The following is a 15,320-nucleotide window of genomic DNA, read 5'->3' as shown; positions in this document are numbered from 1 at the left end:
GACAGGTAGAATTATTGATTCATATCGGGGGTAAAAGGTAAATCATTAGCCCGTTGTATGGTATCAGCCCAAAAAATAAAACAAACAGACATTTACATATCTTGAAATTTATTGTGAACTCTAATTATACGAGTACATCTAATGTTTGAATGGCAGCAACACTAGTTTCCATAGTGTGTGCAGTTTTTTAAGTTGTGAGTAATGCGAGGCTAAAAAAACGTCTACGTGAAGAGCTCCAGCGTCGAGTCATGTCTGATTTAGGAGATGCAATATGACGAAGAGCGGAGAGGTGAAGAAGAGGACAGAGAGACGAATGAGGACTCTGTGGAGAAAGGAAAAGAAACAAAACAAGAAGGAAAGCGAAGAAGAGAGCGTCGCCGTTCAGGAAGAGACGGGAAAGCTGGAGTCTGGGAGATGGATGGGGAGAGACAATATGAATGAGGGAACAGAGGAGGTGTTTTTGTAAGAGATGGCTCATAAAGGATCTTCCCAAAATGGCTGTGACGCTAAGCAGCTCCTGACTGGTCTGAGAGAGTCGAAGTGCTGCTGCGAGACCTTCAGGGAGGCGTACGATTGGAAGCGGTGGTCGAGCAATTGATGAGCTGTCAGAGCCAAGCGGGCAGCCGGGCTGCAGTTGTTGTTGTCGAGAACAATGTGCTCTCATTCTTGAGCTGAATCATGGATCGGCAGCACATGTGGTTTCAAGTCTGACATTTGAGAGTTTTCCAGAAAATTACTACAAAGGTGGACTTTTCTTTTGGACATAACTTTAGATGACGGGTGCCAAGGTAAATTATTCACAGTTGTTTGGTAATGTCAGGATTCAAGGTTCAATTTACACTTGTGGAGTGTGCCAACGTGGTGCTGCTGCAAAGCCCTGAAGGACACGGCCAAGAAATACAAATATTCTCCCCTGAACTCTTTACTAAACAAACAGAAGCTGTAAACTGTTCCTGTAAGTAATTTAATCCTTAAAGTAGAAGCTTTCAGGGTAGCCTTTGATGAATTATGCAATTGTCAAAGTACCAATGAGTCGGTTTCTTTATTCTCTCGACAGAAAAAGCGACCAAACACTGTGATGAATCAGGTGACTGGGTCCCGACTGGCTCTAACTGTCAGCCTGCATCAAAGGACAATTTAAAGGTAATTACTGATTGGCTGTTTACAGTAAATACTGGACGAAAGAGTCAATGCTTGTATCAGTTTCCCCATTTATTCATTTGTTTAACTTATTGTTTCCCAGAAGGAAATTCACAGCTTTTTAAGGGACGATGCGCGAGAGCCAAGCACAGCGGCTACGGGGGTCAGCATGGAACAAATTATCCTCGAAAATGAGAAGAAATGCCAGGAGAAAATGAAGAATGATCCACCATATAATAAATCAGGTACTGATTCTGGCTACTCAAGCCTATCATCTAAATCTAGTGCTCACTCCAAAAGTAAATAGTAATTTATCATTGTATCGCCGGCCTAGGTAGGCATAAGTGAATAATAATTATGAATGGATGGATGGATGGATGGATGGATGGATGGAGGGTTGTAAAAATATACAATGACCAATGATAGATCACAGTCACATATACGTAGACGACATCACGTGAGTGACTCTAGTATTCATCGGGGTGTTGCTGGTATTGCAGGTCTGCACTGCGGTCGTACCTGGGACGGCCGACTGTGCTGGGACGACACTCCGGCAGGAACGTCTGCCTCCCAAAACTGCCCCGGTTATTTTCCCGACCTCGACCCCCACGGTGAGTTGATATGATGGGATTTTTTTTAATTTTCTTCTCAGTTGGGAATTTGTGCCACATAATCCTACGATATACTGATTTTCTTTCTAGAAAATGCAACTAAGTACTGTGCAGCAGACGGCCAATGGTTTCCCCATCCAGAGAGCAAGAAGCTCTGGACCAACTACACACTTTGCGCAACCACTTATGAGAGGCGGCTGAGGGTGAGGCTTTAATGTGATGGTCAGATCAATATGAACTCACTGAACCTGTTGTAAGCCATATTTTGGTCATTTGTCTGAGCAGTATTTCTTTTTTTGTCAAAACTTCCATTTTGTCCCCCAGAAGTTAAAGATGGTTGATAGTGAATACAAATGTCTCCTGAAAATAAACCAAGACCCCCCTTATAACAAAACAGGTAGGCTCGTTCTCTTCTCTTTATGTATTCTTGATTAGCTTCTTTTTTTTTTGTCCCAAATGAGTGGATTTCTCAGCTAGTAATGTTTTGTTTTTTTGGACGCTACAGATCTCCACTGCAGTCGTAACTGGGATGGCTGGTTGTGCTGGGACGACACACCGGCGGGAACTCATTCATCTCAGAACTGTCCTGACTACTTTTTGGAGTTCGACCCCACCGGTGAGTGTTTTAACCTCCTCTGGTCCCACTATTGTACTGAGGTAGTTTTACTCTTCATCCAGCAAAAGCTGCAGTTGACATTAATTGTTGTTTATACTTGTGTGGGTTGAGTCGAATCAGAAAAAAGGGTTTACTGATCGAGATGATTAAAGAAATGGTAACTGTGATGTTTGAACGTTGTTCACTGAAACCTGTTCAAGACATTTATGTGTTATTAAATGTTTTTAAAAAAAAGTTACTATGAGGTGGGACTAAAAGATATGAAAGCCTCGAATGAAAGTAATTAGAGGCTTCAGTATGAATTATTGCATCTCAGTATTTAACTGAAGTAGCGATATATCGATTGATATGTTTACACAACAGAATCATGTTTATTCATGTGTTTGTTTGTTTTTTAACTTCTAATATCTGCTGTTTAAATGAAGCCTTAACATTAACTCTGCGTCTGTGCTTGTGGCCACGTGTTGCAAAGACGTGAATTGCTGAGCTGATATATAATTTCTTTGCTGCATATTTTACTCACAGCCCTGCTCTTCTCCATGTTTCCACCCCACAGTTTTTCACCTTAAAACTTTTACACTTCTGTTGGCCTGCTACTGTTTTAAAAGGCTTTCAACGCGAGGGATTGTTGTTGAACGCGTCTGTTTTTACTAATTGTGTTGTTTTGTATACTATAATTTATTTATGTTATTGTTCATGATGATAGGATTTTTATGATTTAGCTGTCTTTGGGTTGCGGATTAAAATTACTTTCACTCACGCTACATAAAAATAACACAATTATCTTAATATTGTGACTTTTAGAAAAGGCCACTAAGTACTGCGGTGAGGACGGACAGTGGTTTCGCCATCCAGAAAGCAACAGGAGCTGGACCAACTACACTCTCTGTATTGTCAACATCAAGGAGAGGTTGAAGGTAATTTATAGCTGAATCTGTGGGAACTCTCTTCTTGGAACGCCCCCAAATTGCCTCGAAGAAATTTTGAGGAGCCCTCTGTGATCTCTGCTTTGCCAAATCATTAAAGTCAAGCCAAATTCTGAGTGGGCACATCAATTCTCATCAACATTCAACAGCAGGAGCCTTCCAGATAAATGTGATGGACTTTCTATTTTTCCCAGGTCTGCTCCAGGTTCTAGAGTGTCTTGTAATAGTTTTCTTTGACATTTGATTTTGATACACATTGTGCCTACAGAAAACTTAAATATCCATCGTTCGACAATGTTGAGACAATATTTTATCATAAGACATGTCAGTGCTTGGTCCTAAACCTTCTTTGTCTTTGGTTTCATGTGCTTGATAATAACTCTGAGGGTACCTGATTGTGTTTTGTCTAATCCCGGCTTCACTGAAAATGAAGGCAGCCGCCCAGTTTTCCAGGGACTCCAACGTCGAGCCCATCCTGGAGGCCACGGTCAGTCCCGTGGTCAATCGAGAGGAGCAGGAAATTGGGACCAAAAAAATTCTCGACAACCAATACAAATGCTTCGAGAAGATGAATCGAGATCCCCCTTATAACAAATCAGGTATCTCCAGGATGGCTCCATTCCTTTCTATTAGACTTCTTCCCTGCGTGTTTTACTCCCGCTAAAGCTTCGTGGATGTTCCAGGTCCGCACTGCAGTCGTAACTGGGACGGCTGGCTGTGCTGGGATGATACTCCAGCAGGAACCTACAACTCCCAAAACTGCCCCAACTATTTTGATGACTTCGACCCCACAGGTCAGTGTTTCTATTATGCTTAATTTGATAACAGACATAGATGATCTGAGGCATTTTATTTATGTTAGATTATCTCTGAAATGTCCCAGCTTCTCTCCTGTGCATCGATCACTGAAGTTACATAAACTTAGTTACAGAGTACAGTTTGTTGTAACTTCTTTGGAGCTTAGTGAATTACTGACCTGGGTACTGTCAATAAAAAGGAAATGTAAAATTCCTTGCCTCAATTGTTCTTTAAGCTTTATGTTATAAACAAACTGATGAACTAAAAATGGATGAATAACAGCTTTGATTACTAGAAACATGCAGTCAACAGCAGGCATGTCTTATAATGGAAACTAACATTGATTAAAGGCTTAACGTTACTCACAGTAAGACGAATTTCATGTTGCTGCCAAAGGACTAAGTCATTTCAGGATGACTGAAAACAAGAGTTAATTGAAACAGTCATAGAAAAGACAACGGCTATGAATCATGTGAACAATTGGTTAAGGGGCCAACGGCTCTCTAAACTGTTTTCATATAAGGAAGGAGTAATGATCCCAGATAACTTCTATAGTAAATTTTAATAGCAATCTGTTATTAACTTGTTATTGCCAAACGTAGTTGCTTTACAGTCTCACTGTGTAATGCATCACTCCCAAACACTATCATATGATTAAATACTCTTAAAGTACCTCCCAATAAGAAGTCGCAGACTGGATTTATTGCTTAATTGTCACTTTCAGAAAAAGCAACTAAGTACTGTGGAGAGGACGGGCAGTGGTTCCGCCACCCAGACACCAACCGGACTTGGTCCAACTACACACTCTGCAATGAGAACACTGAAGCAAAGCTGAAGGTAATTCATTCAACAACATTTTTTGTGTAGGCCTTACGCTCCCAAACAGATATATTTAACCACGAGATAATAGCTGTCATTTCCTGCCGCATAAAGGTTTATATGCACGTGTTTACCTGAAGGGAACTTTTCAGAATGTCATTTGGTTAAAGGTTACTATTTACCTGCTTAGAGCTATGATTTTCATTCGACTCATTTCTTATCGTACCGAGAGGACGAGCAGGCAAAGCAGGTTTTTCTAAAGGAATCCTACTGATTTTTACATTCATTGGAACACAACCACCAAACCATCCCAGGCCTTCTGTCCCTTAGACTGAGGAAGTCTCCCGACTAGCAGCCATCTGTGGGCGTCTTCACATTAGCAACCGTCTCATCACGAGCGACGCCATGTTGCAGAGAGCTGCCGACAGACATCTCCCACATGGGAAACAGAGCAGGACGCCACAGAGCTCATCTCACTGTGTCTTGTCAAATGGAACCTCAGAAATACAGAAAGTGGCTACAATAGGTCATTTTAAATTCCCTTCCTAAATAAAATATAATAATTTTTGTTTGTTTGGTTGTCTTTGGCCACTGAGAATTATCGATGCTGATGTGAATTATTCCAAAAAAACATTTTAACAAAAAGAGAAACATTAAAGAAATGATCATCTGAAAGCGTTTGCTTTAAACTGTTTCAAATGATCAACAGTTCCAGCTGTCAAATCCTGTGGTGGTTGTTGTGTGAAGTATACAAACTGAAAGAAGCTTTGATGAATGTTTAACTTCTTGTATTTCAGAACAACTAACAGTGACACGCATGAATGTCAGCTCACACAGTGTGGACGGTGAATTTTAAAAACCAGTATGAGAAATAATTTATCTGGTAGATCACAGCTAACCTGTATAAGGACTATAAAAATAGTCTATTATGTTCTCTTTCCTTGGTTCTGCTCAGCTCTCTTGCTGCATTTGTTTGGACTCGTTAGATTCATGCGTGTGGTGTTTTCACAGTTTTTTCTTAAACAAGTGTGAAACACTGCAGTTGATTGTTGAAATCTAATTTGACCAATCAGTCTGAAACAAATAAATTAAAGCAGTTTAAAAGAAACTTGGCAGAAGAAAAGAAAGAAACTGATTGTTTTTTTTGTTTCTTTCTATCGTTATTTTCACAGACTGCGTACATCCTGTTTTACTTGGCGATCGTGGGCCATGCTTTATCCATCGTCTCCCTCCTCATCTCTCTGGCCATCTTCTTCTACTTCAGGTAAAACAATTGTGCTCACAAAGTTTTGGAGGTGATATTTGCTCACTCCCCCGGATGTAAACTACAGCCCCAGTGTTCGCTTGAGGAGTGAAAGAGGAAAACCATTACTATCTTTATCCTCAAGCTATTAATGTGGAAGAAGGCCTTGCGGCTTCACTAAGCGCAGTTTAAACGCCGCATAACTGTCGCATAACTGTTGCTAATTTCATGCCAACTTAACTTTGTGGAGCATCGCCTTTATTTCATGGATGTTTAAGATTCTGAGCTGGAGAGCTGTGGCGTCCTTCAACTGCAATGGCGCGTCGCTCCCGTTGGAAACGTGTGCACAAGAGTGCGTTGCTCATTATGGATGTTCATCCAATGTACTGCTTAATCCCAGAGGGCGAGAAAGAGAGCGAGCGCGAGAGGGAACAATTAAGCCAGCGACTGCTGTTGAAATTCAATTAGAGAAGAGTTCAGCATAGCAGAATGTGTAAGTAAGAGCAGGGTAGAATATTCAGCTCAACTGTGTGGAATCTGGAAAGAGAAGAAGCTTGTCGATGCCCCTTTAGTTTAAGTTCATGTCCACGTCACAGCAGCTGCAAGAAGTCCTATTCAACCGTCCATCTTCATTCCTGCTGAGTTTACATGAGGTCGCACTAGTGATATAAAGAACTCTTGTTCCGGGACCAACCGGGTAGTTTAATCTCTCCAGCGGGTCCCGGGCCGACCCTGGAGCCTCAGAAGTTTAAAGGAGGGAAACAGAGGGGACATCCTAATCAAATGTCTCAGTGTAATCGCTAACAACTTGACTGCACTGTCTTTTGTTTGACAAAGCCAGCTTTAATGAATACTGTGTAGAGAAAAAATGCTCTTCATGTTTTCCAACAATATTTAGAAAAAAGTTTCCTCGTTGACCCTTTGGCTGGCGAGCACTGCGGCGATATATTTTGACATGCTGACAGTTGCTTACCTCCTAAACACAGCTGTTATCCACAGCAAATCTTGTAAGAGGCGGTCCGTGTGTTGCAAACTTTTAAACACGCTCATAAATTAAGGGGGCCATTTTTAGGGCAGGTGCACCGTTATAAAACGGCGTGACCTGCTAAGAGTCAGACTCCTAACTCAGTTAGAGAGCAATGTAAAACACCATGCACAATTTATCAGCATCAAAGTCCTGATACATCAGGGTCTCTATACAGTCAACAAAGGTGTTGGTCTGGAAAAAAAAGGGCTTTTTGAACTCATAACCATAGCTAAATATATTTATAGTCAGAGCACTTAAAGTCCTGCAGGCTTGATTTTGTGTTATAAAATCCAGATGTGAGGCTCGCTGTGGTATGTACTGGTGTACTACACTGTTATTTACAACTCGGCATCAACACTGTCAGGCTTCCCAGATAAAAATAGTCCAGTTAATGGTGGAAAAGCAGGGGTTTGTTGAGAGTCCGATCCAAAGAAATCACCACTTGTGACAGTCTAAACTATTCTGCCATAGGGATTCAGTCTGTATTTTGACATCTCCACAGAGATAAAGACGTCTTGTGAATAAACGACAGGCCGCGCTCGCCATACCTTTTATGTCTTGATATGATTTTGGTCCCTAAATGAGAAACAGAAAAAGTGCTCTTCTGTTTTATTGTGAATAGCTTGAAGAAAACTTGTGCTCCTCCTATTTTCAGTGCTCTCAGAAGGTTTAATGACTAAGCAAAGATAAAACTGGCTGTGGTTGAGAGGTACTTATAACTCTTTTAACTGTAGAGAGGCTGTAGTCAGTAAAAAAAAAATGTAAATGCCGCTGGGGTTCAGGTTCAAAACCTCTTTGAGCTCCTGTGGGTTTAATTCTTGCTCTGAAATTAAAACATTATTTAACCATTGCAAACAATAGAGGTGATGGTGTATATATGACTTGTAGCGATTTCAAACCTAATAGTTGTTTCCCTTTCCCTGTCCTGCCTTTTATTACACTATTAATTCTGAATGGCCAGCCAAGCTAATGAGAACGCACCCTCGGGATCCATTATGCATTATTCAACAGCACTTCTAGCATGTACAGTGGGCTACAGGCCATTAAGAGGCCTTCAGAGGCTCTTTACCCACGTCTGACATCCCAGTTAAACAGTTACTGATTTTCCTTCTTATGCCATCAGTTGCAGCAAATGTTTGTGGATTGTATACGTGAATAAATAAATCATGGCCCACAGGAGCCTGAGCTGTCAAAGGATCACCCTCCACAAGAACCTCTTCTGCTCCTTTGTGCTCAATTCTGCCCTCACCATCATCTACCTCGTCAGTGTGGTCAACAATCCTGAAGTGGTGGCCAGAAACCCGGTGAGCACATATTCATTTATCAATATTGTTAATATATCTCAGGTGCATAGCTGCCAAATCTTGGATACATAGCTTTGAATTGTCACACTTGGTACACTCACGGTGTTGAACTATATTCTATTATATCATGTGTATACATTATTATCACTCCAATATATGTATTATATACATACATATTCATATTTGATCTCCATCTCTGCTCAAAAATGACAAATCATCACTCTGAGATGATTATGAATAAAAACTATGTGAAGAATCGAAAATTACACAGAAACGTCCATAGTTTTATTATTGAAACAACTGAATAGCAAACGTTCTAGTAGCTATAATTTTTTTATAGCTTTTTTTCTAGCTATAGATTTTTGCCCTCTTCTACACTCACCCTTCAATACTTTATGCAAATTCTCAGTAACCCTGAATTCTGCTCAGGTCGCGGTAGTAATAAATCTCTCTTTCAGGAATGCCTCACTATCTGGGCTGAGCATAAATTTCTAGTTTTTCTCCTTTTGGATATCAACATAATAATATGTTTTTTAACCTGGCGCGTGCTTCTTTATTGTTAAGTTTTTCCCAACACATAAAATATTTTTTTCGATTTGATTTTAATGTCGATACATAAAAAAATAATAACACTCAATTAGATGAATCAAAGGTAATAAATGCATGTGTGTATTTTGATCAAAGCTTCAAGACGAAAAAGAGGATCAAAGTACCAAACATCAACAACAACAACAACACACGGGATTGTAGAAGTTGGCTCACAATGTATGCAATCCCATCAGCCCCGGCCTGCTTTCAGCTGGAGCATTTCTCTAGCCTGACAAAGTAGTGGAAACAGTGAGGACACAGCAGAGGCTTCAGCCGGGTTTGGGCTTGATTCTCCGTCCTGCTGCTGCTGCTCCTTCTCATCCTCTCACCACGTCTGCCTGGCTCGCCCTGAGCCGGATGGATCCAAAAAGCAGACGGGAGTGACAGCCATTATCATCATCCCCGAAGAAGAAATATTTATGTATTTGTGCTGTGGCTCCCTTTCAGAATTTCCCCTGTCGTCGTTTCTCATGAAGGCCTCCGTTTGGTGCGGGTCACGCTGTGCTCGCTCGCCGCGGCGTGTCAGAATTAAAGCAGCCACCGCAGCCCAAGCACCGCTGGTTGCGACTCATGCAAGTCTATTAGAAAACATTTTGCATCATCATCGGCTGCTGCCAAAATGAGACTTATGAGCCTGTTTTCACTGCCGGTGATTTAGTAATGGTGGGCAAGTGAGGAGATTTGCTCTCACAGAGAAAACAAGCTCTTTTTATTTTTTTTATTTTTTTTTGTCTACTGTGGCAAGACAGAGTCTGGTTTGACTTTCCAGCAGTGTGGAGGAGTCAATCCCCAAAGCTCGTGTCAAATCAGGGAGGAGGCTGAAAACACGAGAATAATCTACAGCACAGAGTCCATCGCAGCTTGATTTGTTATCCAGATTGTTGTGAATCGTTAATTTGACCCAAACCTCGTTTAGCTGCAGTATGAACTTGATAAGAAAGTTAACTGAAATACAAATATCTATCAGTGGTGAAAGTGAGTCTGCTGTGGTGCAGATCTTTCAAGTGGGAATGGAAATGCATGGAATTGAGGGAGAGACATGTGGCTAAAGGTTTAGACCTGAATGACTGTGGTGTGTTTTGAGCTAAGAAGACCCCTGAGAGAAGCACTTAATAGCAATGCCAGCATCTTTGAATTATATTGTGGCTGCACGCACACTCTCCTTGCACAACGCTGACAACCAGAAACCCAGTGTGAATATTTTGTTTTCAGCATTATCGCAACAATATATGTGAACATGTTGAAACGTAGGTATTTACATTAAGGGGTTCATCAGTTTAATGTCTCTGTGAATCTGGGGAAGAAATTATGTTGGAGCGTGTTTTAGCTTTTATTTCAAAGCCTGTTGTGAGAGCCGGTGTCCTGTTTGCTCTCTGCTGAGGACATTCAATACTTAGATTGTATTCTGAATGAAAAGACAGGCAGGCGGGTGTCGGCGAGAGCCGTGCACCCTCATGATTGAACTCAGAGGCGGCTGATAGCTATGATGAGCAATAAATCAGCTGGCACTTTGGTGAATAGACTTTAAATCACAGCAAAATAAGGGTGTTCAATTGACTTTTATCTCAATGGGACTTGCATGGCTAAATAAAGGCTTAGACGTAATTCACAAAAAAAAAATATTTGGAATTGATTTTTAATGGGTTTTTTTTTTTTTAGTTCCACACAATACAGAGTACAACAAATAAACACTTTCAAAAGTACTCCAAATCTTTATTGAGGAGCCTCCCATCTAAGAATAGTTAGGGACCTGATCTCGGATTTGCAGAAATGTTTATGTCACTTCCTATTACTACTACTTGTAAACTGAAATCCTCTTACTGTTAGTGAGGGTTGAAAGTTTGATCTGTGGGACGTTTCAGGAGTCGTTGCCTATTATAGATTATTATTATTGTTATTATTATTATTATTATTAGCCCTAACCCTAATAATAATAATAATAATAATAATGAGTTGATGAGGAAATCCTGTGCACCAGGAACAGTGACGGGGCAAATCGGGTGCAGAAAGGGGCAGTTGGAGACAGAGGGTGACAGTGGTAATTTAACATCAGCGGCACATAAACAGACATTGCTTTATTTTTGTTAGAATTGAAATGTAATTTGTGTACTTTGAAAAAGCTTAATAGCGTTCCCTGTGGAACTCCTTCATTATTTGTTTAGTAATTCAATTAAAAACAAACAGCTTCCCTCAAAAGAAACTGCAAGCTAAAAATTCAACTCAGCGCTCATCAAATGTTCTGAAACACCACCCTGATAATTTAGTCTGATGTTTGGCTGCTGGAGAAACTTTGATGTATCACAGTCATTATTATGTGTTATGTTACCCACAACTTTTTTCAATAAATATGCAATTTATCTTTAGCTCTTGCTGCTATTTTGGCTTTTACCAGAACCACATAATCCAAATTTGGGCAAAGGGGACGAAGAAGATATCTGAGCTGGGATAAGCAACATTGAAGCTGATGGTTTTGGCCGAGCTGCATTTAAAAAAAAAAAAAAATGTCCAAAAACATGTTCCTGAACAAATCCCCTAAGATGAGCAACCACGAGTCTCTAAATGTCCAGTAACAATGGGGAACTGATAGGCTAGTAGCTTTTGGGCAGGACAAAAGTATGTGGGATTCTTTTGAGCACATTTTCAGCACCGCCTGGTTCATTGGCGTTTGCCTTTGAGTCATTTGGAAAATTATATCTTACGCTGCATTCATAAGTGTGTCTAATTACAGCGTTAGTACAGTGTGGTTAAATGAGATCGACGCGATAATAACACAGCATCAGAGTCATCAGCTCTTATTGTAATGACTCAATCAAAGAAACTGATAACACAAGGAGACGTGCGGCCTTGTCGCTCTGTTGGTACGAATTGCACATTCCTGTCTGCGCTGCTGTTGTACACTGGCAGAGCACGCTGTGATCTCACGTCATCGTATCAAGTGGGACAAATACAATAAATAGAAAAGAAAATCTTAATTGCCATCAAGACTCCAAAGGGGGTAAATGAATATAATCGTGTGTGAGTCAGGAGAGGATAACACAGGCTGATGTATTTGTGAAACGTCTCATTGAATCCTGCCGAGATGATCGCTGTATTTTATTCATTTATTTTTTCTTATGGGATGTCCAAAACAGATAAACAGAAAATAGCAAATATTTCTGGTCTTTCTTCCTTCAGGTTGGCTGCAAAGTCTTGCACTTCTTCCACACATACATGCTTGGTTGCAACTATTTCTGGATGCTGTGCGAAGGCATCTACTTGCACACGCTCATCGTGGTGGCTGTGTTCGCAGAGGAGCAGCATCTGCACTGGTACTACCTCCTGGGCTGGGGTGAGTCATGCTCAAACGTGTCTTTCCTTTCCCTTCATCTATTGTACTCTGCTGTGTGTCCTTAAAGATTTAGGTCCTCACCGATGTCCATTACAGAGTGAAAGCTCCCAGACGAGTAGCTCAATAACACCGGACACTATCTCTTGCACCCGCTCAATCCTCGGGCATTATGTCACTGTGGACATGCTGACAGCTTTATTGGCAGTCCTGTTGCTCGGAGGTGCTCCTGTGCAGTTTTTCTCTCTTTCTTGAATGTGAAAGAAGAAAAAAAAAACCTGATGTGTGCACTCTGTCAGGCAAGTCGGGAACAGATACTAAATAAATGGTCTTCATTACAAACGTTACAACAACCTCGAGGCTTGTGTGACGTGTGTTGATGAGAATTTATCACCGTTGCGGGGACTTGAATCTGTTGATACACTTGCATTATGGGACTTTTGTTAACCTCGTGGGGATATAAAGTCCCACATAGGGAGAACCAGGTGAGACTACAGCTCAGGTTGGGGAAATTGTTAAAGCAATTCATAGTGACATTAGAGAACTCTGCTGGAAATGTGTGTAAGTCAACACAATGTTCTCTGTATGAATATCGCAAAAACACTACATACCCCAAGTCTGGTCTGAATCTGATATATTTCAGTTAATTATGTGGTTAAACTCAAAGGAAAACACCAAGTGAAACTAAACAGAGAACAACCCCCGTGGAAGTGTTACTGTTTCCATGGAACAATGCCACTGTAACTGAAAAGTCTTGAGAACATCGAAGCCACAGCCTGTCAGATAATCTAATTACTTAATGAGGAGGTTTAAAACCAACAAACAAGGCAATTTTTCCTTTTTTTTTTTGTTAACTGTTGCAATAATGACACATGAATTTCTCTGAGATTCACTCGAGACCTCATCTGGTTATCTTTTCCTGTCCAAGGCTTTCCTCTTGTGCCTGTATCCATCCACGCTGTGGCAAGGAAAAAGTATTTTGACGACAAGTGAGTAATGTTCCAGAAACCTCTGCAAATAAACAGGAGATGTTTGCATTTGCGCTGGGCTGTGTGCGGTGGAGGCAGAGCGCGCAGCAGAGCCGTACATGTGCGCTCTTTTGTGTGTGTGTGTGTGTGTGTGTGTGTGTGTGTGTGTGTGTGTGTGTGTGTGTGTGTGTGTGTGTGTGTGTGTGTGTGTGTGTGTGTGTGTGTGTGTGTGTGTGTGTGTGTGTGTGTGTGTGTGTGTGTGTGTGTGTGTGTGTGTGTATTTTGGTCGACAGGCAGTACTGACAGATATGTTTTTCTTTCTGTAGCTGTTGGATGAGTGTGGAAACCCATCTGCTCTACGCGGTCCATGGTCCTATAATGGCAGCACTTCTTGTGAGTCTACTAATCTGATACGACATGAATTTCAGACTGAAGAATATAGGTTTTGTTTTTGTGAATTGCAGAGTAGCATCACAGCTGAAAACACAGATAAAAGGGAAAACAGATGTTCCTCATATTTTCCTCCCAATCCCCTGCAGGTGAATCTCTTCTTCCTGCTGAATATCATAAGAGTGTTGGTCACCAAGTTGAGGGACACGCACCGAGCCGAGTCCAACATGTACATGAAGGCGGTGAGAGCCACCCTCATCCTGGTGCCCCTGCTGGGGATACAATTTGTCATTCTTCCCTGGAGGCCAGAGAACCTGGCTGGCGAGGTCTGCGAGTACATCATGCACATACTCATGCACTACCAGGTAAGCACTCGGCTGATGGCGGGCCACAAAATTAATCAAAATTTCTATTATAGTGCCAGGGTACGAGCTCATTCTAAAAGTAATACAACATTAGATTAAAAAGCGCTATACTGCAGCCTTTCCTGCCCTGTGGATTGAGGTATTTTTTGGGGCAGACATGCGTAAAAAGTATAAGGAGTAATAGGAAAAAGATATTAAAAAGAAGTATAATGCGTGTACTCAAGATTGAAACTCTTACATCTACCTTGATTATGAATTCAAGAATCCACTTGCTTTTGAGTTCGCATGATTGAACTTTCCAGTCTCTTTTCTTTCCTTTAATTGTGCTTTAAAGAGCCAGTTAGACACTCGATTGACTCCATTTTACAACCTGTTGGGCACTTAATCAAACAATAGGCAACCAGTCCATTAAATATCGGGGTGAGCCGTTCATTCATTCATTTAGTCACTTAACGGATTGTAATTTCACAGCACCTTTGTTTTCTCCCTTTCCAAAATAAGATTTCCTCCCTCACAGCTAACGTCATAGCCTGTCATTACACCTCATTACCGTTTTTAAAAAAAAAAAGAAAAAAAAAGAAAGGGAAAATTAATTATTTTCTAATTGCTTTTTTTTCAGGGTTTGCTGGTAGCAACAATATTCTGCTTCTTCAATGGAGAGGTAAGATCTTTTTAAACATATTAGCCATTTTCTCTCTCAGTGCTTTACTATTATGTAAAATCAATGGAAAATAAAGATAGTGGCGGGTGGGGTAAGATGAGCCAGAGGGTAGGTTGACCCACCCCTTGTATCCAGGTAACCGTACAGATTTTTTGTCAGATAAGCATGAATCCATCCTTTCCATCTTGCTGTGATGCAGAGAAGCACATGAGAGATGGGGTCAGTCATTTCTTACACAAAAACTGTTTTTTGCTTGTCAAAGTAAATTTTCTGCTTAACAGGTAAAATGACTATTATGCCAAAGCAACTTTATTGTGGTTAACGTGGTTCAGCTTAGCCCTAACCTGGGTTAAGTTGATCCACGGGAGCACTTTTATTTTGACAAGTCATATTTTTGTCAGAGATGCATTCTGTTCATTTCATTTGATAACAGACATCCTGAATTAATGGTATATGTTTTTATTCTTTTTCTGTGTTTCCTTACCTCTAGGACAACATTAGTAAAATAGTAGCCCATGTTACCCCACTGTCTTCTAATA

The 15,320-nt window shown here is 40.9% G+C and overlaps 1 protein-coding gene across 1 annotated transcript in view; it reads left to right on the top strand.

Moving 5' to 3' along the window:
- calcr (calcitonin receptor) overlaps nucleotides 1-15,320 on the top strand; it is a 55,220-nt gene that overhangs the window by 34,201 nt on the left and 5,699 nt on the right. The window contains exons 5-21 of the mRNA XM_080484181.1: nucleotides 1,058-1,143; nucleotides 1,244-1,385; nucleotides 1,641-1,751; nucleotides 1,842-1,954; nucleotides 2,076-2,148; nucleotides 2,257-2,367; nucleotides 3,172-3,284; nucleotides 3,727-3,892; nucleotides 3,977-4,087; nucleotides 4,816-4,928; nucleotides 6,083-6,174; nucleotides 8,358-8,484; nucleotides 12,247-12,400; nucleotides 13,326-13,386; nucleotides 13,692-13,758; nucleotides 13,905-14,120; nucleotides 14,740-14,781. Of these exons, the coding sequence (XP_080340307.1) occupies nucleotides 1,058-1,143; nucleotides 1,244-1,385; nucleotides 1,641-1,751; nucleotides 1,842-1,954; nucleotides 2,076-2,148; nucleotides 2,257-2,367; nucleotides 3,172-3,284; nucleotides 3,727-3,892; nucleotides 3,977-4,087; nucleotides 4,816-4,928; nucleotides 6,083-6,174; nucleotides 8,358-8,484; nucleotides 12,247-12,400; nucleotides 13,326-13,386; nucleotides 13,692-13,758; nucleotides 13,905-14,120; nucleotides 14,740-14,781 (1,898 nt within the window). The remainder of the gene's footprint in view (nucleotides 1-1,057; nucleotides 1,144-1,243; nucleotides 1,386-1,640; nucleotides 1,752-1,841; nucleotides 1,955-2,075; nucleotides 2,149-2,256; nucleotides 2,368-3,171; nucleotides 3,285-3,726; nucleotides 3,893-3,976; nucleotides 4,088-4,815; nucleotides 4,929-6,082; nucleotides 6,175-8,357; nucleotides 8,485-12,246; nucleotides 12,401-13,325; nucleotides 13,387-13,691; nucleotides 13,759-13,904; nucleotides 14,121-14,739; nucleotides 14,782-15,320) is intronic.

The sequence above is a fragment of the Lipophrys pholis genome (genome assembly GCF_963383615.2).
Source record: "Lipophrys pholis genome assembly, chromosome: 17".
NCBI lineage: Eukaryota > Metazoa > Chordata > Actinopteri > Blenniiformes > Blenniidae > Lipophrys > Lipophrys pholis.
This window is presented reverse-complemented; position numbering and strand designations above follow the sequence as displayed.